The sequence below is a fragment of the Hemicordylus capensis genome, chromosome 1 (assembly GCF_027244095.1).
Source record: "Hemicordylus capensis ecotype Gifberg chromosome 1, rHemCap1.1.pri, whole genome shotgun sequence".
NCBI classification, from domain to species: domain Eukaryota; kingdom Metazoa; phylum Chordata; class Lepidosauria; order Squamata; family Cordylidae; genus Hemicordylus; species Hemicordylus capensis.
In genome coordinates, this window is record NC_069657.1 from 140,638,077 (window position 1) to 140,664,907 (window position 26,831).

The following is a 26,831-nucleotide window of genomic DNA, read 5'->3' on the forward strand; positions in this document are numbered from 1 at the left end:
GCCTTTCGCGAGGCACTGGCGCAAGATCCTGTAGATGTGGCATTTCCCAGCTCTGCTCAGTGCATGGACCGCAGAACATGAAGAGGCTGTGTAGGTTCCCTCACAAATAGACAGGGAAATACTGGGGGCAAAGGGAGCTCTCTTCCTGACTCAGCATTTGTGTGCTTGTTATGAGGGCAAGAACAATGTAGAAGCTTGAGGGAGATGTTAAACAAGGAGACTGGAGCAGGGGCTGGGGTGAAGCAGTTCTGAGACGGGCCGCTTCACACTCCACTAATGAGGAGCAGAGTAATACTGTGCTCAGTAGAATACATATTTCCTGTCCCTCAGGCTCACTCCCCATTAGGCCTGTGATTAAATAGACATTGTGCTAACAATATATCCCCTCTCTGCAGTAATTTCCCAAAGCCCTTTCCCTTTAACCACTCACTCACGCTGGATACATGATTGTTCAAGTGCTGTTTCTCACCTAAGGGCAGGAGACAGTTTGGAAAGGCCTTAAGCTCTCAGAAGGGAAGAGACGCAGGGATTCTCTCCCCGTCTGAGTTGTTGGATAAGAGAGAGAGAAAGCAGAAGAGTGTGAAGCAGGTTGTAAAGGAAAATGTTCTCTTCGGGTAATTGAACATAAAGCATGTGTAGGTAATAAGCCACAAGAAATAAAGTCTTACCCATTGACTCTAAATTTGTGCTCAGAATGCCTGTGAGCGTCTCATGCTTGGAAATGGCTGTCTAAAGAACAGGGAGCCTCCAAACTGGAATGCCATGGCTGCCTCTGTTTATTTTTCCGATGTTCCCTTGCCCCCCAGCTCTCTCCAGGGTCCGAGGATGATGAGGGACATGACAGCTCCAGCCGGGAGAACCTAGGCCGGATCCAGTTCAGCGTCGGCTACAATTTCCAGGAATCCACCCTGACTGTCAAAATCTTGAAAGCTCAGGAGCTGCCAGCCAAGGATTTCAGTGGCACAAGTGACCCTTTTGTCAAAATTTACCTCCTGCCTGATAAAAAGCATAAACTGGAGACAAAGGTGAAAAGGAAGAACTTAAACCCACATTGGAATGAGACCTTTCTCTTTGAAGGTAGGTGGGCTGGACTAGGTTTAAGGCTCAGGTTCCAGAGATCATGGATTTGCTGTGGCTTCAGGCAAGTCCCTTAAGGAATCTGCCATGGCATTCAGTTCTCTACTTGCTATGTGCTGTTTAGGGGCATAGTGAAGATAGGGAGCAAAAAGAGAAAATCGGCCTCTGCCAATTTAGGGTCTTGAAAACAGCCCTACAGTTAAACTCCTTCCTTCAGTGTCTGTTTTGTCTTGGAAGCATCTTGTGGGTGCAGTCAGTTAGGGAAGCAACCACAGGTGCACCTTTACCCAAACGGCTCTTGTCAGGGTCAGCTCCAGATTTTGGGCCCCTTGAATAACTCAGCCTCAGAGGACCCCTAAACTGGCCAGGAAGGGGAGAGGGAGAGCCATGGCCAGTGTGGATGGAGGGGAATGGGGTGTGCAAAATGAGAACTGCCAATTTTCTACACCATGACAGGAGGTGATTTCTGGGGTGCTCTCACCTCCATTGCTTCCAGCCTAGCTGCACCCCATTCCAAATGAGAGCCAAGATATAGACCTGGGTCTTGGAATCCAGGGAACCCTAGTCTCCTCGGTACCCAGATCCCACCAACTGCCCACCCCAGATGACCTCTCATGCTAGCAATGGCTCTTGTCGCATTCATTGTCATTCCATTTTCGTCTGTCCCTCACAGCCATGGCACTAATCTTAATACATTTCCCATACTTACCCGTTTCCTCCTCTTGGCTTCCATACTGCACAGAGAAATTGAGACGGTAACAGATCCGCCTGTGTTGCTGCGAGGATTTGAAAAACACTGCTATGGAGACAGGTCTGTTCCTTCCACTCCTACTAACGCCTGTGTAATCGCACAAAGTGACGATACTTCCACGGGGAATAACAGAAGTGTCGCCGCGGCCTGTGATTGCACAGGAGTTAGTAGGAGCAGCCGCGGCAGTGCCACAACTGAGTGGTCACGTTCAAAAAACATGAGCCGCTCCCCTCCAGGGACCACTGCCTGCTGCTTCTCCCTCCCCGGTGGTCCCCTGCCATCTCCACTGTGGCTCATAACACTCCAGGAGCCACCACAACAGCTCCTAAGCTTCACCTGGCCACTGCTGCCATAAGGATGTTACGTTTTTATGGTGTGCAGCAGCTGGGCGAAGCTTGGCAGCAATTCCTGTGGCTCCTGGAGCTTTAGGTGCTGCTGTGGCTCCTGCAGTGGCAGCTGAGGATATGGAGGCCCGGCAGGAGAGGAGAGGGGAGCCACCACGGAGGCAGCCAGTGAAAAGGCAGCTGAGGGGCCAGGGCATCAGGGAAGAAAGGGGCCTGGTGGCGGCAGCTGCCACATTTAGGAAACAGGCCACCGCAGCGTCACCATGCAGGTGAGGAGTGGAACCAGCCCATCTCCACAGCAGTTCAGGTAGGTTTTTTACATCTTCATAGCAGCACAGGTGAATCTGTTGCCATCCCCATTTCTCTGTGCAGTAAGTAAGCCACTGTGTGCATCTCTGCACTCACACCGTGCACAAACAGGTGAATAGCACTGATGGATATGTAAAGGGAGAGGTGAAGGTTTTAGACGACTTGCTCTATGGCATTCTGAAGTAGTCAAGATTATGCATGGTGAAAAACAATCCGCGATATTATTGTTGTTGATATTGTTTGTTTGTTTTATTACATATATCCCACATTTCAACAAAAATGTGCTCAGCATGTTCATGAATTGGATGGGGTGGAGAAGTTTCTGTGTGGATTCAGCTGAAACCTTTTTAAAAGGAGAAAGGCTCTGATAAGGGGGATGAGCAACATTGCAATACATTTGTCCTAATTGCAGGAACTAATTCCTACTAACTGAACAGAGAGTCACCTTGCATCTTATCAAGTGGTTGTTCTCTTATCTTAAGCAGGGTCAGAGCATCTGTCCTTATTCAGCCCACCCCAGACTCTCTCCTGGCTATGGTTGGTGTCCCCATTGTGTTTCTTGATAGACTGTGACTCTCTCAGATACCGGGAACCTTTGTCTCATTCATTTTGCCTTGTGAACCACTTTGACAACTGTTTATTGTTGGGAAATGGTTTTGTATTTTTGATGATGATGATGATGATGACGATGATGTCAGTGCATTTTGAGCAAGGAGCCCACTTGCTTGCGAAGAAACCAGGAACTTGAGCACTAATCCAGAGCAAAATCAGTTTTGACAGAAGTTGAGTTTCAAGCCACACCAGCTCCTTGCACTATTTTCAGTGGCAGATCACACAAAAATGAGAAGAAGCAGACATACCCCAAGTCCATCATCCATCAAATTCAACATCACATCATACAATGATCTATCTATTCCATTTGGTCTGTTCATGTGACATACCATATTATTCCTCTGCTTTATCTACTGTCTTGCCTCCTGCCAAATCAGATCATGCCACTAGTCCATCACATTTAGTAACCAACCTCGGGTGAACGACTAGTGCTTTATACTACCGTGGAGAGGCCAAAAGCCTTCACTAGTGATCTAACTGCAATGACAAACAAGGACTGGGATTTTCCCTTGGCCCTTACAGCAGCTAGCCAGTTCCCTGAAGCAGCAGGTTTGATTAATGAAGTTGGAGTACTATTCATTCATCTAGGATACCTAAAAATATTATTCAAGGCTGCAAGATTGCCCAGAAGCATGGATTTTTTTTTTTCATCCATGTGTGGGCAGGGCCAATCACTATCCCTTCAATGACCATCCTTTCCCCATTAGCAGTCTGAATATAGCAGTATGTGTCGGCCCACATGGGAAAGACCAGCATATGCACAGGAATGACCTTTCTCTCTCTCTCTCTCTCTCTCGCTGAACTCAGGCTTCCATTTCACGTTCAACTCAGTTGGGTGGGCTTTTGTTTATGTGGCTGCTGGCATGTAGTTTCTCAAGTTTTCATGTGCTCCTTTACTTTTGACAGGTTTCCCATATGAGAAAGTGGTACAGAGAGTGCTCTATCTACAGGTTCTGGATTATGATCGATTCAGCCGTAATGATCCCATTGGGGAAGTCAATGTTCCCCTCAACAAGGTGGACTTGACCCAGATGCAGACATTCTGGAAAGACCTAAAGCCCTGCAGTGATGGGAGTGTAAGACCCTTGCTTTGCTTTTGAACAGAGGCCTGATCAGAACATCCAAGGTTTGCTTGGTGGATGTGTTGGGGGCTGGCCCGAGGACCACAGCAGCCTGTTTCTTGCATGGCCAAAGGATCTCAAGGTTCATGCAGTAACTGTTTCCAGGACTGCTGCAGTCCTGATGAGGAGACCTCACTTTGCTTAATAACCACTAAATGAAAAGAGCTTTAGGCTTCCAAAAACCTTGGACACAGCAAAAACTAGCTCTCAAACATGGCCAAAGTGCCATTTCAGGAGGGCAAAGAACACACATACACACACACACACACACACACACTCCTTCCCTTGCCCCCAGGTTTCTGAACCCATATGATTCATCAGAATGACCTATATCTGTGGACAGCTCTCTGGTTGTACAGACTATTATTGGAATTAGTTTATTTTTATTTTATATTTTTATTTGTATAAGTAGGGTCATGTAGATGCCAGGGATACACATGCCTTTATAACTAATACTCTTATAATATTATTTGTATTCTATTTGTTTTGGGATCTATCCAAGGGCAGGGCTGTGAACCTTGCCATCACTCTTGCCTCCCCTCCTGAAATCTTTGTCCTCCATCTCACCCTTCTGAAATCCAAATGGCACTTCTAAGTTTGGCTGTGCTTTATGAGGCAGAACCAGCCTCATTCACTGAGCTACAAGCATTTTTATACCCTGACAGTATGAATATAAACCTGATTTAAAGAGTGATGCCAGCCAAGACTGGATAATTGTCCCACACATTGAGGAGCTGATCATGGTGGAAGCATGTTTGGGGAAGTGTTATGTGTAGAATGAGGGAAGCAGTCTAATCTCAGCAATTCCTCCGTCACTGCTAACCCTTTTGTCTCTGCAGGGAAGCCGAGGAGAGCTGCTCCTGTCCCTTTGTTACAACCCTTCTGCTAACTCCATCGCTGTGAATATTATCAAAGCTCGGAATCTTAAAGCCATGGACATTGGGGGAACGTCAGGTATTGGCTTCCAGAGCAGCTCCTCTGTATACAAGATCAAATGTGCTCTCATCTGTGTGTCTCTAGCAAGGGTTCTCAGAGTTGGGTCCCCAGATGTTGTTGCACTACAATTCGGAGAGGCCATTGTAGCTGGAGATGATGGGAGCTGTGGTGAAGCAACATCTGGGGAGCCCAGATTGAGAACTTCTGTTTTAAAGGTTTGGTTAGAGGTGTGGGCACATATTGATTTCTAGTAAAAACCTGTTTGATAATTGGGACTCCCCCCACCTTGGGTGTCCTCCTTTGGAACCTAGCAGCCTGGCACCATTTTAGACTGAAAATGGTGACTATCCTCTCCAGCTGAAAAAGAGTAAAGAAGGGAGAAGAACTAGCACAAGTTACCTAACCCATAACCAGAACAAAAATGTTTCCTTTATGTAGAAAAAGATGCCCATTACATTTATTCTGACCAATGCTGGAACAGTGATTAGCAGTGTGCCCGAACCGGTCCGGCGGCCATTCCAAAGAATGGCCGAACTGCCGGACCGGTCCGGCCCTGCCTCGTTCGGGTCCGGGTGGGGGGTATGCCTTTAAGGGCGGGAGGGCTTGCTTAGCCCTCCCGCCTCCTTGCCCCCGCCAGCGCCCGTATTGAACAGTATAGGGGCGCTGGAAACCAGCCGCCCCCCCCGCCGCCACCGCCGCAGCGAAATAACCCCCAAAGCCAGCCAGCCAGCCCTCCCTCCCTCCCAGCTAGCTGCCCGCCCACCCACCCACCCACCCGCTCGCTCACCCGCTCGCTCACTGCATAAGAAACGAGAGGAGCTCCAGCACAGAGCTCCTCTCGTTCGGAAGGCCTCCTGCAGAATGGCGGCTTGCGCGCGCGCGCATGCGCGCACCACAAAGCACGCTGTTCTCCGGAGGCCCGGTCTACCCGCCGGGAAAGGGCCGGGTAGACCGGGCCTCCGATCGCTGAGTAGACCGGGCCTCCGATCGCCGGGCGCTGGCGGGGGCAAGGAGGCGGGAGGGCTAAGCAAGCCCTCCCCGCCCTAGAAACAAGGCCCCCCTTCGGTGCCAGTCCGGACTTCTCCGGACCGTGCACATCACTAACAGTGATACTTAAACTCTGGTATATGTTGTGAACCAAGCCTGATTTGTATACTAGATATGCTCCGGAGCTAGCATATGAAATTAGGCTGGCTTCATCAGTGTCACAAAGTGACCAGTTCTTTTATACGGTGACCATGTATAGTTTGGGCGCAAAGGTAGAAAGAAGATCAAAAACACTCCTAAATGATTCAGTGGGCTTTATTGAGTATAAAGGAATAACAGCATCAATCTAACTGAGCAGAAAACAGAACAATCAATCAGTGCTACTAACAATATTTGATTCATAGCTAGCAACAACATTAACCCAGGGTTCCTAACTATCATATGTGTGTATGTTAAATCTTCCTAGAGCCTAATATAAATCTCATATGGACAGAGAGTGGGAGGGGTGATAAGGAAGGTTGAGGAATGGCATGGTTTGAGGATATCAGGAATTAGTAGAAGGAAGACGGAGGAGAAGATGGGGGGGAGGATGGAGGAATCCAAGGCTTGTGGAAGCAGCATATTACCAGGGTCAGAGGCTTGAGAGCAGTGAGGCTTCAGCTGAAGAAGAGACGCAGGAGCTGGAGAACAGGAGCTTGGGAGCAATGCAAGCTTCTAGCAGTCAAGCAGGCTGGTGGTAGTTTGCTCAGAGCGAGAGCATCATGGCTGGGGAGTCTTGATTGCTTACTGATTGCTTACTGTGCAGCAGAAGTCAAGACAGTTCCTGTCCATGGAAAGAGTTCCTGCTCTTAACCCCACGGCTTTAGCAGCAAACTCTGGGATAGCTCTTGAGCAAGTTAGGCAAAGATTGCTAGCTCTCTGTCCAGTGAGCCTCATTCTTTATAGTTGTTCCTTCCTTTGATCTCCATAGAGTCTATTTTCAAAATATCCTCATCCTTCCTGCATCCCAGAAAGGTGACAATTTGCTGTTACCTTCTGGATATTGTCTTTTAATTATTGATATTAGTTCAGGATATTAGCTCAGTCCAGGGAGATCTCAATCCCATCTTCTGTTAGCTGCTAGTTTGGGAAGGAGATTGTTCTATTTTGTCCAAAGCAAATCTGCATCTCTGAGCTTGCAAATAGGCATCATCTGTTGTCCCTAGATTTCTGGCACCTGATTAATAAAAGAAGAATTAAATCTATAGATGTTTTCTTTGTGTGCACCTACCTACAGCAATTGGGTATCCCCTTTGGGCATAGCAGAGCAATCATTGACAAGGATTAACATAGGCTTCTTGCAGGAGGAAATGCGAGCTCAGCTCCTCACTTCTTCCAGACATTATCTGATAGTAAGTTAAATATTAGCATTTGGATAGACCATTGTATTGGCTATTGTATTGGCCATTGTATTTCTTTTGAGTACCCATTTCACAAGCATTGAGAATACAATGCTGGATTGCCTCTTCCTTCACAGAACAATTACCATCAGTCTCAGAGGCAAGTCATATACTGGTCAGTTCACCTTGAGTTCAGACATTAATTGATTCCTTAATAAAATGGAATCAGACACTCACCTGAGTTCCATATAATTTTGGGTTGGTACCTCTGGGTTTAATGTTGGGGTCAGGGTGTCCCCAATAATGACCATTACATTTATTCTGACCAATGCTGGAATAGCTCTAGAACAGTGATACTTCATCTCTGGTATACTTTCAAGTGCTCCTGAAAACAGCAATGAAAATAACAGAGGGAAATGGTGAAAAGCCATGGGTTTCTTTGAAGTTTCTATCACATATTGAAGATGCAACACATTTGAGATGCAACTCAAACAAGCATTTGGAACTGAGCACAATATAGCTCATTCCACATCCGCATCGGGAAATTGATTGTAACTATGTATTGACAGAAATAACTGGTTAATTACTTGAATAATTGGTTGGCCAGTCATCTGTGAAAATGTATTTGGCTTGAAAAGAAGTTGTAATGAAAACAATTCTCTGAGAACTCTCAGTATGGAGCAGATCAGAATATGGGATGCATCCAGAATAAATCTCCACTCATTTCCCCCTTGTAGAAGGCAAGGTAATAGCTGTACTTTTCTGTCTACATAAAACAGTACCTTGTGGCCCTTTTTAAATCGATGTAAGTCAGGGGTGCACAACTCAAATGCCCCAGTGGGCTGTAACCAACCATAACTTGGTGTGCAGGGGCCAAGGTCAATTTCCAGCACTTTAGTTATTACATTGAAATTATCAAAAAATATTAATGAAAGTGAAGAGACAGAGAGTTGGAGTCAGGGGGGAAAGTGAGAGGAAAGAGAGATGGTGTTGGTGAGCTCTGACCCAGGGGCAGAGGATATCTGATTTCAAGTGGCCAACTGCACTGAGTCACTATTGTTAATCAGGAAGACAGACCAAGAACTAGGGGTGCGCAAACCGGCTCGACATTGAGTCAATTTGATGTCGAGCTGGTTCGGTTCAATGGTTCGGGGTCGAACTGAACCACCCCCTGATCAGTCCAACTCCAGACCAAACACCCCTGGACTGTTAGTGGGGTTGCGGACCTTTTTAATTTTTTTTTAACTTAAAAAAAAATTAAGGCACTTACCCCCTCCGGGGGAGTTGTGGGAGGTGGCGGGGGGATCCATGGAGGTTCCCCCTCCCCCCACCGGCCTCAATCCAACCCTCTCAGAAGCCTCTCAGAGGCCAATTGCACAAGCATAGCAGCCTTCAAAATGGCCACTGCATCGAGCGGGAAGGCTGAACAGGCCTAAGAGCTGGCCCATTCAACCAATTTGGGCTGCACTGAGGCCGACGGCGAGAGGGGAAACTCTGCGGACCACCCCCACCCCCTGGCTACCTCCCACAACTCCCCCGGAGGGTGTAAGTGCCTTAAAAAACCTTAAGTTAAAAAGAAAAGGTTCACAACCCACCCACCCCCCACCGGACCAGACCGAACGGGGGGGGGGTTCGAGGGGGAGCCGAACCGAACTGGCCTGGTCTGGTTCAGGTCTGGTCCGGACTCGAACTGGGCCAGCTGGTTCCATGCACATCCCTACCAAGAACTCTTCATAGCTCCTGATGTTGCTGCAGGATATTCCTACCTGCGGGCTAATATAAAAATCCCTGTGGGTCAGATCCTGTTGCTCAGGCCTGGTGTAAGTATTTCTTAGTTCAAAGGGAGATCAATGGGCCATAGTTAACAGAAAAGGCCTGGAGTGGAGTATTAATTCCTGGCCCCTCTGTAGCCTCAGCCCCTCCTCCGTTAATAACACCCTAGTGATCATCTCATCTTTTTCCTGTATTAGACCCCTATGTGAAGGTATGGCTGATGTACAAAGACAAGCGAGTGGAAAAGAAAAAGACAGTCGTGATGAAGCGTTGTCTGAACCCTGTCTTCAACGAGTCCTTCATGTTTGACATCCCCACAGAGAAGCTGAGAGAGACCACCATTATCATCACCGTTATGGATAAGGATAAGCTCAGCCGGAATGATGTCATCGGCAAGGTGAGTCTCCTCAGCCAAGAAAGCTCACAGGATCCTGCCTTTTCACCTGGGGGTTAGAAGGAATCAGTGGGCAGAATAAGATGGGTGGACCCCGCCAGCCAAGAAGCCAGAAGGGCTACATGAATTCAGGACAGGACAAGGGAAGTTACCAGGCACGTATCTGTAGCCAGACAACCTAATCAACAGCTGGTGCTGTCTTACTGAAACTGTGGTGTTTAAGGTAGCCACAGGTGTGACCAGAGTCATCCCAAAAAGCTATCAAAAATAACTCCTGCAACAAAATAAAAGCATACATATAAAAGCAGATTACAGAATGCAGACTCGTAAGCAAAGATATGTTTTCCCTACCATGTTTTTAAAAAATAATCAAATTTGAACCTGAGGAAAACGGGTGCTGAACTGGGGGCCTCCTCATTCTGTCCAGAACTGGGGCCTCTGAGGGCGCTGTGTAGCTGTTTCCTCAAAACAACATATAGAGCAAGGATGCACCACATTGCTAACTTGTAGAGTGTGCAAGGATGCCCCAAAGCAACAAGAGAGAAGCCTAACAGAACTTACCAACACACTGTACCAGTTTACAAGGGAAGGGGCAATTTTGACAACCTCCCCTCCCCCAAGAAGCCCTTTGTGCCACCTGAAAATATGTCCCTAAGGAAGAGGGGCAGGCGTCCAAACTTGATGCTTCCCCACTGCACTGGTGCAGTTAGTTGGGAAGATCTGTTAGGCTGCTCTCCTGCTGCCCCCATGCATCCTTGCTCTATCATCTGTGTGCATTGTTGGGAATTCTCTCTGGTAAGAGAAACCCTTTTTCATTATAGCTGAGTGCACAGAGGCACAACACAGAGGAATTTGGTTAGGCATGCGTGTATGCTGAGAGTAAAATAACTTGGAGCGAGTTCATAGTTTCAAATCAATATAAGTAGTATCTATTAGAGAACTCCATTCTAGATAGGAAAGTGAGAAGATAGAATCTCTAATCTATCTATCTAGCTCAAGCTTCCCCAAACTGCGGCCCTCCAGATGTTGCTGAACGACAACTCCCAGCATCCCTAGCCACAATTTATTGTGGCTGGGTATCCTGGGAGTTGTCGTTCAGCAACATCTGGAGGGCCGCAGTTTGGGGAAGCCTGATCTAGCTGGATGTAGATGGATTCTGCATCTCTGCACACATGGTGCAAGGGAGAGGAGCTTGCATGTTGCAAGGTAGAAGGAAGGGAAGAAAAAGGGAAGAGGAAGGAAGTGGCTGGAAGGAAGGAAGCGTCCCTGAGAGTAGCAATCTACATTCCAAAGGAATAGTGTCAGAGCAGTAGAGAAGGGATGACCAATGTCTTGACCCTCTAGCCCTCTGACTCACTAGTCTGTCCTCCTATGTCATTGAGACAAGAGACAGCGTATAGTCCTTCACTTCCAACATGCATTTCCTGTTTCCCTTGAAGGGGCAAACTAGACATTATGCATTTGTGTTTAACATGTCATTTGCTCTATACAAGACCAGTTGTATTTAAGCTGTCCCTGAAAGATGTCTGTTGACTCTTTTCTGTTGCTCCCATGTTAGGGAACTAAGATGTGAATAGCAGGAGCTGATCAATCAATGTGTTTCTAGCCTGACTCAGCCAGCATGATTTGGATTGCTCTAGAGTTACATGTCAACTGGTTTCCTTCTGTTCAAGGAATTCAGCTGTACCTAGCCTCTAGAACAGTATGTATTGAGGAAGAAATACCCAAGTGAATATTTGGATGTATCTAGGTCTAAAGGTTGTCACTCAAAACCCAAATTCAGTAGTCCGAAATCACAGGCACTTTGATCCAGACATCCATCAGTACTCAGATGCTTATTGTTTTCACATGCAAATGGCCCCATTCATTTCATTGGAGAGGGTCAATCCTCCCTGCACAAAATGAGTGAATGTACAGATTGGCTCCTTCCATTGAAACAAGTGGGGAAACTATTCTGGGGAGACAACTTCTTGCAAAACCCACATCTATGCGAGAGAAACCTTTCTCCAGTGGCGGGCGGGGGGGAGGAAGAAATGTACAAATCCTGAGAGATTTACTTTGCACCTTTTCAGGCTTTTTAATCAACCAGTCTTTTTTTAGAATAAACTGCTCATTTTAGCACCAGCATATGGGTCATATCTCTCTTTGCCTTTTGCATTTTTTGGTACTGTGCTCCTTTTCTCTCTATCTCCTCCCCCCACTCTCTCTCTCGCCTGGACAGGGGAGTTTTCTGTGTGCCTTTGAATTCCTGCACCCAAGAATGGATTGTGGGATCAGGACAGGATGCTGTGATTATCATAAATTATGCAAATAAAGGAAATAATCGTACATCTATTTATATTGCATGATTTATTCTAATAGCAAATTTTGCAAGGTTTGGAGGATTATTTTTTTCATCAAGACATGGCATAGTGGAGAGGATGAAAGAATTAGATTTATAGAACATTGGGATAAAATAGTGATTGGGGATCACAGGGTGAATGTGAAGCTGTATGCTGAAGGAATCAGTGGAAGAACCAGCATGCCGCTCCCCTCATTTGCAGTTCTTTGTCAGAAGTGGAATAAATACTTTTCAGGGTTTTTTAGATTCTTGTACAGCATACAAAACTTTGAGGCACTTTTTAAATAACAAATATTACAGTAATGAAACTTTTTGTTCCTTGGCGGTTTTGTTGCTGCTGTTTTTAAGTTAAAATGCTGACATTCCTGAACGAGCCACCTGTTTTTACATTATGAAGTTACAGTCCAGCCTTTTAGTGCAAAGCCAGGTGGCTAGTCTGAAATGTAATGTGGATTCCTAGACATACCCACACTTACACCCCGCTAAGAATACATCAATAATGAAAATATCCAGGAGCATCGGTGGGGGGGCGGTATAGAGGGCTTCCTGGGAAAGGGGAGGGCATCAAAACATGCCACGTTTGTTTCCACTGCATCATGCAGTTAGTTGGGAAGTTTTGTTAGGCAGCTCTCTTGCTGCACCAATCAACCAATCAATCAATCAATCTATTACAACCATAGGCCATACAGAGAACATACAAAGATTAAAAAAAGATTAAAAGCAAAATATGCCAGCAGTAGTAATATAATACATAATTATCAGGACCAGTCCATCCTTGCTCTGTATGTCAGCCACTGAGATCCATCCATGTGGGCTGGAAATATGGGATCACCACAACTAGGAATATCCGGCACTGACATTATGAGGCTCTTCTCACGTGCAGGGAAAACCAGGCTAGGGAAGCCCAGCCTAGTTTTGCCTGAGCGTGAGAACCGCCGAGAGCCACATGGCTCCCGCCAGCAGCACAGCGGCAAACCCGCAAGGGAGCCCCAGCTGTTAGCCCAGGTTAAGGGTGCAAACATGCCATTCGCCCAGGTGAACTGATCGTGTGTCTGTGCCGTGCGGCTCCATGCAGCACCCACACACCAGCAGCCTCCTGGCTGGCATTGGAGCATGATGGGAGTTCCAGGGCCTCCCAGCCCCCCAAGCCTCCCTGCTGCTGGCAGAAGCTGGCAAATTGTCTGAGCGGGTGATCCCCCTGCCCAGCAACAAGGAGAGGATCATCTGTGGAGGAGGTAAGCTTTTCAAGGCTCCCTCCCCTTGCCCCTTCAAGCCCTTCTCACGGATCGTGAGAAAGGGATCAAAGTTGATACAACTCTTTCTGATTTAACAAAAGATCTTTCCTTTCCCCAGGAGTATTATATCCCAGAAGCACAGTATCAAGCAGATATGGCTTGCCAGCATTTAAAAACTGGGGGCTGAAATTGCAACCATTTTTTCCCCTAGTTCTACACGTAATTCAACATGGCAGCTGCATCAGCAGGGGGAATTAACTTGGTAGTGCAAGCTGCAGCTGGCCTCCCCCTTAACTTCTGAGCTCCCAGTGTCTAAGAGCTTACTGACACAGTCAACAATTAGAATGGCTCAGGAAATAAGTTCTCTACCATGTATAAAATCTTTCTTTGTGTCTAAGCACTTCTGCTACCCTCATCCCTCTGGAGTATGGAAAACTTGCTTAGGATAAACTCGAATTTAATGAAACTCTATTTATAGTGAAGTATAAAATGAAAGCCCTGGATAATTGCAGTGCATTGTAGTTTCCAGGCAGTAGTGAAACTACTCTAGCATGAAACTTCTGGAAAGGGAAGAGCAGGGGCAGGTGACACATAAGGAATTTGCATCAGTCATTTTACCAGTTTTACTCCAGTGAAATTTTCCATTGGCTTTGATTGGGCTCTTCACAGGTGTGTATCTAGGGTGGGGCAGGCAGGGCACGTGCCCCGGGCGCCACTTGAAGGGGGACGCCATTTCTTTTTTAAAAAAATTTAAAGGCTGCTGAAAACAAAATGGCCACTGCACATGCTCAAATGGCCTCTTTGAGGCCCTGGGCCATACTAGGCCTCACAGAGGCCATTTGAGCATGCATGGTGGCCAATTTGTTTTCAGCTGCCATTTTTTTTTAAAAAAAAATTATTATTAAAAAAATGACCACCACACATGCTTAAATGATCCCTGAGAGGCCCTAGAGGCCAGCAGGGGGGAGGGGGAACCTTTGCAGACCCCCCCAGCCTTTAGAAGCCCCCCAAAGGGGCTACAGGTAATTTTTTAAAAAAAATATTTATATAATATAATTCACTATACACATATTCAGATATGTGACTTGTATGTGACCTTCAGACTTATATTTTTCCGCTAATATTATGGCAAAGTTATCTGAAAGATGGGTGTCAGATGTTTGGACAGGGGGCGCAATTTCAATGCTTGCCCTAGGCGCTATTTTCCCTAGATACGCCTCTGGCTCTTCATACAAATTCTGGGCATACTTCTGTTCTGAGAATGCATCCACACTGAACTTATGAAGCTGCCTCATACTGAACCAGATCTTCAATCCATCCAACCCAATATTATCTGTCTCTGACAGCAGCTTCCCAGGGTCTCAAGGGATCTTTTGACTGGAGATGTTGGGTTAGAAGCTGGACCTTAAACATGCAAGGGGTGTGTGTGTGTGTGTGTGTGTGTGTGTGTGTGTGTTGTGTGTGTGTGTTTCCACTGAGCTGCAGACCCTCCCCACATTTTCTAGTTGGTTTATGGTTAGGAAAGCCACATAATTCTGCTGGATTTTATGTTTCTAACCAGGGTAAGACTAAGTCCAAATCAGGACCAAGATCTATATCATAATCCATTGATGGGTTTGCCAGCTCCTGATAAGTCCCAGGTCAGAACTCTGGCTTGGAGCTGTGCACTGTGGTGTCATTTAAGAGTCTTGAATTGTGTTATTTGGGCATGTTGAGAATGAGGGTTGCATGAATCCATGCAGAGCTTGGCACGCAGTGAAGCTGTCATGTACAGTAATTGCTTTGCACTCACCCAGATCATAAACCACACATGCCGTGACACCACCGAACCCACTGTTAGCCACTTTGTAGCATGGCATGGCAAATATAGGTAGAGAGTTGCAAGCTGCGTGCCTGGTGAAGTAATCGCCATGCCACATGTCATACTGTTTCCCCAGATTTCGTTCTGCAGCAGTCCGCTCAGTTCCCCATTGTGACTTGGCTTTCCCTCAATGTGTATCCATTTAGCTCATTCAACATCCGGGAATAAGGAATGCACATCGGTACCAGCTGGAGACCTGGCCTCTTGTTTAGAAATGCAAGATTATACACAGCACTTTAAAAGAAATTAATCAGCTCCAAACCTGATTTACATTAAATATATATAATTCCACCCCATTAATGTAATGATGATAAATTGATGCTGTAATCTCATTATTATTGCTGTGTGCTGCAGAGAGTCAATTATTCCCTAATGCAGCATTGTATTAAAACAAGCAACATGTATATTAAATTAAAACCATCATAACATGAACCAAGCATCAAGAGGATGAGAATTTAAGCACAGCAGAATAGTTTAGTGAAGGCAACCTTGGCCCAGTCTCTGTTTAATGCTCAGTTCTGCCACAGCGCAGGCGCTCTAGATGACCACACCACAGGTCTTGGTACTTTGGTTTCCTGAAGAATGTGATCAGCCACCTATGTGATCAGTGTACATGCTGCACGTTCATGTTTTGGGAGCTTTGTCCCCAATAAGTTTTAAAAAAAAAACCCTCACTATGTCGAGTTGGTGGTATTTGTTTATTGTTGCATTTATTTATCTAGTAGGGAGGCTGTTAGAGATGGCCTAGCTGACATCATAAATGCCTCACTGGGGGAAGGCAAGATGCCTCCATGTTTGTAGGAGACAATTGGGAGACTTTTCCTTAAAAAGCCTGCCCTAGAGCCTCAGTGATGGATAATTATAGGCAAGGTAGTTGGGCAAGGTGATTGAGAGGGTGGTGGATGATCACCTCCAGGTAGTTTTGGAGGACACTTATTATCTAGACCCATTTAAAACTGGTTTTAGAGCAGTTTATGGGGTTGAGACAGCCTTGGTTGGCTTGATGGATGATCTATACCAAGGAAAAGACAGAGGGAGTGTGACTCTGCTGGTTCTTTTGGATCTCTCTGCGACTTTCGATACCCTCAACCATGGTATCCTTCTGAATTGTTTGGGGGATTTGTGGATAGGGAGTAATAGCAACAACAACAACAATGTATATACCGCTTTTCAACAAAAGTTTCTAAAGCGGTTTACATCAAGAAATAACAAATAAACAAGTAAGATGGAACCCTGTCCCCAAAGGGCTCACAATCTAAAAAGAAACATAAGACACCAGCAACAGTCACTGGAGGTACTGTGCTGGTGGTGGATAGGGCCAGTTACTCTCCCCCTGCTAAATAAAAGAGAATCACTACATTAAAAGGTGCCTCTTTGCCCAGTTAGCAGGGGGTACCGCTTTGTAGTGGTTCCATGCCTGTCTCTCAGGCAGGTTTTGGATGGTATCACTCGGGGATAGTTGCTCCGTGAAACGAGAGCTATTGTACGGTATCCCTCAGGGCTCCATCCTATCCCTGATGCTTTTTAACATCTACATGAAACCGCTGAGTGAGATCATCAGGGGATTTGGAGTGGAGTTTTATCAATATGCTGATGACACTCAAATCTATTTCTCCATGACATCAGCTACAGGAAATGACATAGCTCTCCTAAATGCCTGCCTTCAAGCAATAATAGGATAGAAGAGGGATAATAAATTGAAGCTGAATCCAAACAAGACAGAGATACTAATAGTGAGGGGTCATAATTCGAGGGATGTGATAGAACTTCCTGTTCTGGATGAGGTTGCACTCCCCCTAAAAGTACAGGTACATAGCTTGGGAGTACTTCTGGGCCCAGGCCTCACCCTGGTGTGAGCACTTTCTATCAACTTCGGTTGATAGGACAGTTGCATTTATTCCTTGAAGATAATGATCTCAAAACTGTGGTACACTCACTGGTAACTTCTCGGCTTGACTACTGCAATGCACTGTACGTGGGGCTGCCTTTGTATGTCGTCTGGAAACATCAGTTAGTTCAAAATGCAGCCAGATTGGACTCTAGGGTTTCCCAGGGAGACCATATTGTGCCTGTTCTAAAACAGCTGCACTGGCTGTCAGTATGTTTCCAGACAAATACAAGGTGCTGGTAATTACCTTTAAACAACTTAGGACCGGGTTATCTGGGAGAGCACCTTCTGCAGTATAATCCCCAACTTTGGTCTCCCCTGTCCTAGTCCAACACATTAACCACGACACCATGCTGGCTCTTGTTGAGTGTCATGCGTTATTTCTCCTAAAAAGTGAGATTTCAAAAGACAGTCTTAAATTGCTTTTGATTGACATACTGAAAATAATCTGGTTTTCAAAAACACCTTCTTAATACCTCCTTATTCCCCCTCCCACATACACACATTTTTAAAAATCCCAATATAGCCATTAGAGAAAGGGGAGGGGAAGCCAAGACTTATCTCAGATTCTGGTATGCGTTGGCCTCAGACAATATAATTTTTTAATAACAAATTCCATATTCTTTGCAGCCTTTGGAGTTCCCCCTTCCCTTTCCCCCTCCCCTTTTGCTATTTTCAGTGCCAGCCCCCTTCTTTCTCCCTTGCTTCCAGGTTCTGGTGGAGACACAGCAGAATCAAAGCTAAATTCACACCTCGCAAATTTTCTGTATTCCAATTAATGGAGCAAAGTTCATGCAGGCTGTTTCTTTGTAGTTAAGGGTCAAAGTAGAGATTACAGCAAGAGTATGCTTAGCACTTCCATATTTGCTTCATGTTTTTGTTTTGTTTTGTTTTGTTTTACAGTATATAGCACTCAGATGGGGGGGGCCACTGTAGATTAGGATTGCATCATGCAGGAGGGCATCATGCTTTAGTCCCACCCCTGCCATGGCACTGAACCATATTTGGACCCCCTGTGGCTGATATCTGTCAAGAGGCGGGAAGCAAACAAGGACCCAACTAGAAGAGAACTTGTCAAGAAAAATTCCAGGCAGCTGCAGACCAGGGTTTAGAATAGCTCACCCTCCTCAGCCCCTGCTGCAGCAGTGCGATAATAAGAAGTGATTGAATAATTGCCATTATTGTGCAACCTCCAATCACGTTATGGAGTCACATTTCTTTGAGTGAGAGTTATGCGGCTCCATTAGTGAATCTGGAAGACGGGTCCTGGCTGTCATTGCGGGGGAGAAGCTGACACACGCATCCTCCATGCGGCAATATAGAAAGAAAGAGGATAAAAATAACCGCAGTGACACAGAGGGATTAACACTTGTTTGCATTGCCATATAGCTAATTTTGACACCTCCAACACATTTGTTCAGCAGAAGAGGAATGAAGGGTGGCAGCTGGTGTGGGTGAAGAGCTCCATCAAACAGGGCTGCGCTGTGAGTTCCACCCTGACAGATGTGAGGCTCGGGGCAGTTCCGCAGGAGTCTGTGGCTGGAGAGATCTCTCTCCAAGCAGGCTGGTGTCCAAGTGGGAGGACTGGGCTGCTCTGCTCCATAGCTGCTCCATTAAACTCAACCGTCAGATGGATCGTGCTGTGCCCAGAAATGTGTCAGCAGGGGACACTCATCCTTCCTCAGGCCATCAGAGCCTGCTGTGTGGATATCAGAAACATTCATCTGTCAAGGGGGGTTTCTCAAGGCCTTCTTCGTTCCCTTTGGGCCCCGCCTGCAGGTCCTCTTCTGCCCCTAAGCAGCCCTGATTCCCTTCCTTCTTCACTCCTCATCCTCTCAGACTGATCCTCTTAAGTCACTGAAGGCCTCTCCAGGGTGTCCGGTCCTGTGAAGGAAATAGACTGGCTGCTGCTTCCTGTTTCCGGTCTGGGAGGAGAGCTGGTCTTGTGGTAGCAGAAAAAAAGCAGGATGCACGACGCATCAACAGGAAAAACATGAATCAACATGGGGGGGGGATTTCATGGCCCCTCTGTCTCTACATTTTGCACGATTCTTTTTTTGTTTTTCCTGTTGGTCTTGTGGTAGCAAGCGTCTGCCCTAGTTGCATATGAATGGGAGACTTGATGTGTGAACACTGTAAGATATTCCCCTTAGGGGATGGAGCCACTCTGGGAAAAGCATCGGAAGGTTCCAAGTTCCCTCCCTGGCAGCATCTCCAAGATAGGGCTGAGAGAGATTCCTGCCTGCAACCTTGGAGAAGCCACTGCCAGTCTGTGAAGACAATACTGAGCTAGATAGACCAATGGTCTGACTTTGGCAATATGGCAGCTTCCTATGTTCCTATGTGCTTGAGGTGCTGCTGCTTAGGGCTGCTTCATACCACCTCACACTACCCTTGGCTGTCATCAGTATCTTTGCAGGCAACCCATGCCCTTTATGTCAGGGGTTCTTAACCTTCTTGCACCTACGAAACCCCCAGATCCATGAGTATTACCCATGAACCCCCATTTAAATAATATACAGTATTTTTCAGCTCCATTAAAAACTAGAGGGAGGAAATACGTACTCAGGTTAGTTATTTTCAAGAGCTGACATCCTGCACAAGAGTATGTCAGCCTAGTAATGTTGCACTTGCACAATTTGTGTTACACAAGAGTAAGCCCATTCTTTCCAATTGGTCTACTCTTATGCAATGTATATTGCGCAATGCAACATAATTAGGCCAATGTACTCTTGTACAGTATATGAGACACAAACTTTATTCTGGCTTACCAGGAAATAAATTCAATGCAGAAACGTTTTTCATGAACCTCAGGTTAACCTCTGATTTGCTGCCCACACTCATTTTTCTGTGCTGCCACCACCTTCTCATGTGATCACACCACTGCTGGGTGTCTTTTTTCCAGGTCTATCTATCATCTATTATTTAAAATATGTATACTCTGCCCCCCAATACATTACTGCTCAGGGCAGCTCACAACATTTATAAAACAGTTACAATATAAAATCAGACTAATAAAATTAAACAAGTTAAAAATCCAAACTTAAAACCACAATCAGAATTAGCTTTTAAAATTTCAAATTAAAGTCTTTAAAAAGCTAAAAACTAAGAATTATTAAAACTAAAGACTAAAGAACCTACCAGATATGAGCAACAGGTGAAACATTAAAAAGCCTCTTTTAAAAGATGAGTTTTTAGTTGTTGTTTTTTAAAAAAACTGAAAGGGAACATGGCAAAGCACTTCAGGGAGGGTGTTCCAAAACAGAGGGGCCACAACCAAAAAGGCCCTGTCTCTAGTCCCCGCCAATCGGATTGCTGTTAGTGATGGGGTCATAAGCAAGGCCTGAGATGATGAGCGGAGGGCCCTGGCAGGTTCATATGGGCGAATGCGGTCCGACAGGTACCCCGGCTCCAATCCATGTAGGGCTTTAAGGGTCAAGACCAGCACCTTGAATCTAGCCCGGAAGCAGACTGGTAACCAATCAAGCTGCCACAGGATGGGTGTAATACTCATGAAGTGACTTGCACCCATGAGCATACTTGCAGCAGCATTCTGAACCAGCTGAAGCTTCCAAACTGTCTTCAAGGGCAGCCCCATGTAGAGCACATTGCAGTAGTCCAGTCTGGATGTTACCAACGCATGAATGACTGAGGTCAGGTCCAACTTCTCCAAGTAGGGTCACAGCTGGCGCACCAGCCGTAGCTGGTAAAAGGCGCTTTCTGCACACCGCTGCCACCTGTACCTCCAAGGATAGTGTTGGCCCAGAAGCAGCCCCAAGCTGCAGACTTGTCTTTCAGAGGGAGTGTGATCCCGTCCAAGACCAGATTTACCTCACTACTCGGATCATCGGTTTTACCAACCCAGAGCACTTCTGTCTTATCTGGATTAAGTTTCAGTTTGTTTGCCCCCATCTGGTCCAGAACAGCCTCCAAGCCATGGTTCAGAGCATCCACTGCCTCTTTGGTGTCTGTTGACTTAAAAGATAGGTAAAGCTGAGTGTCATTGGCATACTGATGGCACTGCAGCCCACACCTACGGACGACCTCTCGCAGGGGCTTCATGTAAATGTTAAACAGCATGGGGGACAGAACAGATCCCTGTGGCACCCCATAGGCCAAAGGCCAGGGGTGAAGCAGGCATCCCCCAGCACTACCTTGTGAGTATGACCCTCCAGGTAGGAGTGGAACCACTGTATAACCATGCCATGGTCGGTTATACTGTATAACCGGATGCCATGGTTGATAAGTATTCTTGGCCCCATATGGCAAGGGTGCAACCAGGCTGCCAGCTGTCGGGCGCGCTTACCTGGCAAGGCTGGTGGTGGTGGGTGGCTGCTTCTGCAGGGCGGCAGAGCAGGAATGGTGGCGAGAGCTCTGCCTGCCTCCTAAATGATGACCGGTGAGGTCGGGGCGGGTGTGCTGGAGGTGGACACGCTGGAGGCAGGCAGGAGAGACGGTGCTGAAGGAGCTCCTCACTCGTGCCCACCTTCCTCCCAAATGAGGTGCGTGCACAGAGGCCTAAAGTTGGCCTGATCTACCTCATTTGGCAGGAAGGTGGGTACAAGTGAGGAGCTCCCCTTGCCACCGTCTCTCCCGCCTGCCTCCAGCGTGCGCACCCCAACCTCACTGGTCATAGTTTGGGAGGTGGGCAGAGCTCTTGCTGCCATCCTCGCTCTGCCGCTGCTGCCGCCATGCAACAGCAGCTTTAAAATTGAAAAAAGAAAGTAAAAACCATCAAAAAGTGGGAGAAATTTATGTATTTATTTATTTTATTGTTTAATTTATTTACCTCTTTTATTAAAAACAATCCTGAGGCGGTTTACAAACATTAAAAAACATAATAAAAATGACCGTTAAAAGTATTAAGCTAAAAATATGACAACAAATCTGATTTAAAATATATAAAATACTAATATAAACACTTTTTTAAAAAAAAAATGGAACACTTCACGAATTTGCGTGTCATCCTTGAGCAGAGGCCATGCTAATCTTCTCTGTCCCAAACGGGATGAGCATTTCTCCGCAGGCAACAGGGACATCCCGCACAATACAGGGCAGTTGGCAACCCTACTCTGGTATCCCTCTGCCCTCAATGTTAGGCCCAGTCATTGTGAACACTTCTCCCCTGTCTGCAGTGCTTTCCCAAAAACTGCCAAAATCCCCACTAACTTCACAGACTGCAAGTGGGGTGGCAAAGCCGGGTGGACAGCATCTTGGCACAGTACTAATAAAAATACAATCAAAACTGCAGCAACTAAAAGACCCAACAGCAGCACTGATAATCTAATAGAAATAACTCTGGTATATAAGAATGTTTTTACCTGATGGCGAAAAGAAAGCAGCCACATGGGTAGGGTGGAGCTCCCTAGGCAACAATTCCCAGGGAATGGGGTGCCACCACACGAAAGGCCCTCCGACCCTCTCTCCCATTCAGCTGCATGTCTGTGAGAGGGGTTGTGGCTTGAGGCTGTGAGTCTTTCCTCCAGAGTTGACAGGGGGACACCTGTGGAATGATGGTCAAATTCTGCTGCCAGGTAAAGTGTGACAGAGCATATGAATTGCGTGTAGAAAACCTCCAGTCTGGTCCCCAACTTTGTCTGATTGAAAAGATATTAGGTAGAAGGCCGGAAAGCCATTACTAGTCATCAGTGACAATACCGGGCTGGACAAATCCTCAGTCTGATTAAGTATGAAGCAGTTCCGGTCCCCTAAGAAGAGAGGGCAGCAACACAAGAGCGAAGTGTTACTTTAAAGGCCTCCAGCATGTAATACTTGGCAAACAACCAGCACTTCAGCAGGGGATCTGTTGATGAAATCTCACATAGCGGAAAATCATAGGGCCAGAATACACAGGCATTTCCCCCTACACTTTTCTCTGTGCTTGTGCACATCAAAGAACATCATGGCATGAAATGGCAGTAGACCAGTACACTCAAGCATGCAGTGTTCATGATCATAGCAGCTCCAAAACAATTGCTCCTGTGATTGTGGGAATTTCTGGTGAATATAGCCATGAGTACAAGGACCACTGCGGGTGATTACACACACAAAAGTAGCCAAGGAAATGCCTGAATGACTAGCCCTTAGTAGTAGCAGAAGTTTATTAGGGTCATTGACCAGTGGCTAGCCCGAACAGCTCATACTATCTGATTAACTTGTGTTCTGCCTTTCTTGATCACTATTCTTCATGCCTGGAGCCCTTTACATTAGGACTTTGTGTGCCATGCACTGCACAGGTAACTATTTACATAGCCATAGGCCCAAACCAGATAAAATGGAAGCAGCCACATTTGTTGTTCACATGTCTGCCCCATGTATAAAGTGGGTAGTGGGGCTTTCTCTTTCTCTTTTTAATTTTAACATCAAAAGGGGCACATCAGTAAGGAGAGCTGAACACTCTCCTTAAGTCCTCATGGTCCTTTGCCCCAGATACTTTTCTTGCAACCCCATTTTCTAGAATTGGAGCCAGCTGGGAGAAAAGTGCTTGGGGTGATAAACCATGGGGCGATAAAGTAGAGAAGGGTTCCACTCCCTTCACCCACACAGCCCTTTTTGTATAATTCCCCCTGCCCTCAGTTTATATGTGAAGCATGGGGAAGATACAAACAAATACGCCCCATCACATCTGGTTTGAATTTGGAAGGATTGACTCCGATACAAATACTAGCAGCTTGAACAAAGATGCATACCCAGTGAAGCAACTGGTAGACATGGCAGCAATGTGGAGGATACAGAAGAATACCAAGGAGCGGAGTAGAGACAGGGTGGAGTTGTAACTAACAGCATTTTACATGGATAGATAGGAAACCAAAAGGGGAGGTGAAGAAAAGGCGAGAGTAGAGGTTGGAACAGAGTCAGCTGGAAAAGATTCTGTCAGGCAGTTTTCCATTGACTGAAGACAAGAAGAGTCTCCACTGCACTCTGACCTGTGTGATTTGTTTCCCCATCCCTACTAGATCTACCTGTCGTGGAAGAGTGGCCCGGGTGAGGTGAAGCACTGGAAGGATATGATTTCACATCCCCGGCAGGCTGTGGCACAGTGGCACCAGCTGAAGGCCTGAGAAGCAGAGGCCGAAGACTCTCTCTGGGTTTCAGTGCACCAAGTCAACGTTTATTGGCCACACTCTCACTACTTTATGCACAACGCCTACAGCCAGGTCTCCCCCAGGGGGAAAGCTCGGGAATGACCACAGGCTAAGGGAGTGGACCTGGAACATGTACCCAACTCTGGGAAAGTGGAGTCGATGCCCAACGTGCTGCTTCAGCACACGGCACGATCAGGAGCATCGTTACTCCCCAACCTCCTGCTTTAGCCTTTCCTTCAAACTCTTTGTGTAGAAAGAACCAATGAGACAGAGAGCGAGAGAGACCAGAGCAGACCAGCCCTCCAGTTGAAAATGGCCTCAGCACTGATTTGTTTGGGTTGGCAGTGTAGCGATGGCATTGGCATGAGGGGAAGAGTGGGGTCTGCTACCGCCATACTAGACTTCCTAGGAGTTCTTCCAGCCAAAGGCCCATTGGGATGGCACCCTACTCCGCCATGAGAAAGCCAGCCCCCACCGGTGGCTGCACTGGTGACCTAAGAGGGGGAGTGGCCAGGAGGTCACATGCTTTGTTTCAATGAGGTTGTTTCTTTTTAATTCAATAAAACTTGTAAGAGTAATAAGAATACTATAAATAATCATGCTGGCTAGACCTTTGTCCTGGCCGGACCTCTCGGCAAGGGGGAGAGGAGCCATGCTGCTCCTACAGCCCCCTGTGTGTGTTGTGTGTGAGTGTGTGTTGTAACTAGGCGTGCAGGGCATTCGTGTGTCACATGTCTTCTCTTTCTCTCAGCCTAGAGGAATTGTTTCCCGGGGGGGGTGGGGTTAGTTGATTGGCTGCCCAGCTGGAATTGAGGGGGAACTGATGCCACATGGGAAAGGAGGAAGAACAGGAGCCAGAGCTTTGGGTTGGAGGAGAAAGAGGATGGTGGAAAGGCAAGGAAGCCATTGCTCTTAAACACTCTGGCACAGGCGACTGGAAGCCAGGGTACACAACCACAAGCTAAAGGAGCATTAGGAAGAGCCTCCCTTTAGCTGTCCCTGTTGCTTGGCAGACAGGAAGAAAGCATGATGATGAGCACTCCTGGATGGATTTGCTGGGGTGAGCATCTCAACCTGGCCCATTCAACATCCCAATGACCTTGTCACAGATGGCGCCAAGCAGGTCACCTACCTTAAGAATCCCTCCCAGATTTCACTGTGCCACAGGCTCAAGCACCCCCATCCATCCATCCACCCATCCACTCCAATTGTATCTTGTTTGTCTTGGTGCAAACAGGACTTCTCCATCTGGATTCCAAAGCTTGCTTTCACCCCGCCCACAGCCCTTCCTATGGAAACACACACACACACACAGCTGCCCAACTTCTAGGCAATCGGTTCCCCACTTTCTGGACATCCTAAAGGACTGCTAAGATGGATTGGAAACAGACTTCTCATTCGCAGTTTCCATCTCCCTAATGTAGGTGGTCTCAGATTAGTGACCATGGCAGAGAAGGATATGATTTTTCAGAGCATCCAAAGCTTTCCTAGACTAGAGGGACTTCCTTTACACTGCCCAAGTACCCTCGTTCTCCGGCTTAGAAGCCTTGGGCAGCTCATGTAGTAACGCCCAGCTCAGAGCTTAGGTCTCTCTTTATCACTGACAGAATACTCCGCCTCGTCTCTGCTTTCATTCCCCATTGCCTGATGCATAATATCATTCAATGCCCGGGAGAATTAAGAAAAGTTTACTCTTTCTCCTAGCTATTCAACAACTGCAAAAACAAAACAAAACAAACCCCAAATCTCAGGGTCTGATAGATGACAAGAAATGATGTCTGATTTCAGCTCCATCTGGGATCTTTGTTGCAGTCTTACCATATTTTTCATGCAAGCACAGAACAAGAGTCAATCTGCCCAAGATTTTTTGTGTGTAAAAAGGTCAATATGACTTGACTTTTTCAGTAATATTGGGGGGAAACAATGGTGCTAGCTTCATGAATACTTAGACAAATGTGCTGATCACAGCTCGCCACAAAAAAAAAAATCCTTAACAAAAATAAATAAATCTGGAAGTGAGTCAAGCCAGGACCTAGAGATTAACATACAGAGGAGGGCTGCATTGGTGCAGCAACAGAGCAAACTAACAACTTCCCAACTAACTGCACCAGTGCAGCAGGGAAGTGGCCATTTCTGACACCCTCCCCTTCCCCAGGAAGCCCTTTGTGCCACCCGCAAATATGTCCCGGAGGGCTGAGTCGCCCACTGTGTTTCATGGCTGAATGGGGATTTGAACTCTGATCTCCCCAGTCCTAGTCCAATGCACTAACCACAATGCCACACTGGCTACCACCTAGCAGCTACCTCACAACCTGGCACACATTTCTACGGAGGACCTGTCTATAAGGTCTGACACTTAGGGCCAAACTACACATCACATGAAACATGTCATTGCATGGTTTAGTTTGTGGGGTTTTGTTTGTTTGTTTGTTTGTTTGTTTTAGGTTAAATAGCCATAGAGAGAGCAATGAGCATTGGGCCCACATCATCTGGGGAAGTGGTATTTAACAAGTTCCCCTCATGCCACGTACTTGATGAAAATCACCGGAAAAATCATCTGAAGCTGCTGTTAACTCTGGAAGCTTCCATAGATGTCAATGGAAGTGTCTGTTCTAGGACACTTAGCAGCTGCAGAGGTTTTTGTTGGGCCCATGGCATGGCAGGAAAATGTCCAGTACCTTCTCCCAGTGTGCTGTGGTTCCAATCCCAATTACCCATCACAGTTGCTGTGTAATTTT

The 26,831-nt window shown here is 46.6% G+C and overlaps 1 protein-coding gene and 1 pseudogene across 7 annotated transcripts in view; one reads left to right on the top strand and one right to left on the bottom strand.

The window, feature by feature from the left end:
• Positions 1 to 24,690, top strand: part of SYT7 (synaptotagmin 7) — a 347,105-nt gene extending 322,415 nt beyond the window's left edge. For all 7 annotated transcript variants that reach the window (XM_053283961.1, XM_053283963.1, XM_053283959.1 and 4 more), the window contains 5 exons: positions 807 to 1,077; positions 4,000 to 4,169; positions 5,054 to 5,168; positions 9,487 to 9,686; positions 23,965 to 24,690. In XM_053283961.1, coding sequence (XP_053139936.1) covers positions 807 to 1,077; positions 4,000 to 4,169; positions 5,054 to 5,168; positions 9,487 to 9,686; positions 23,965 to 24,069 — 861 coding nt within the window. In that variant the 3' untranslated portion in view covers positions 24,070 to 24,690. The remainder of the gene's footprint in view (positions 1 to 806; positions 1,078 to 3,999; positions 4,170 to 5,053; positions 5,169 to 9,486; positions 9,687 to 23,964) is intronic.
• LOC128341340 (uncharacterized) lies at positions 21,940 to 22,039 on the bottom strand (annotated as a pseudogene).
• Positions 24,691 to 26,831: the final 2,141 nt, after the last annotated feature.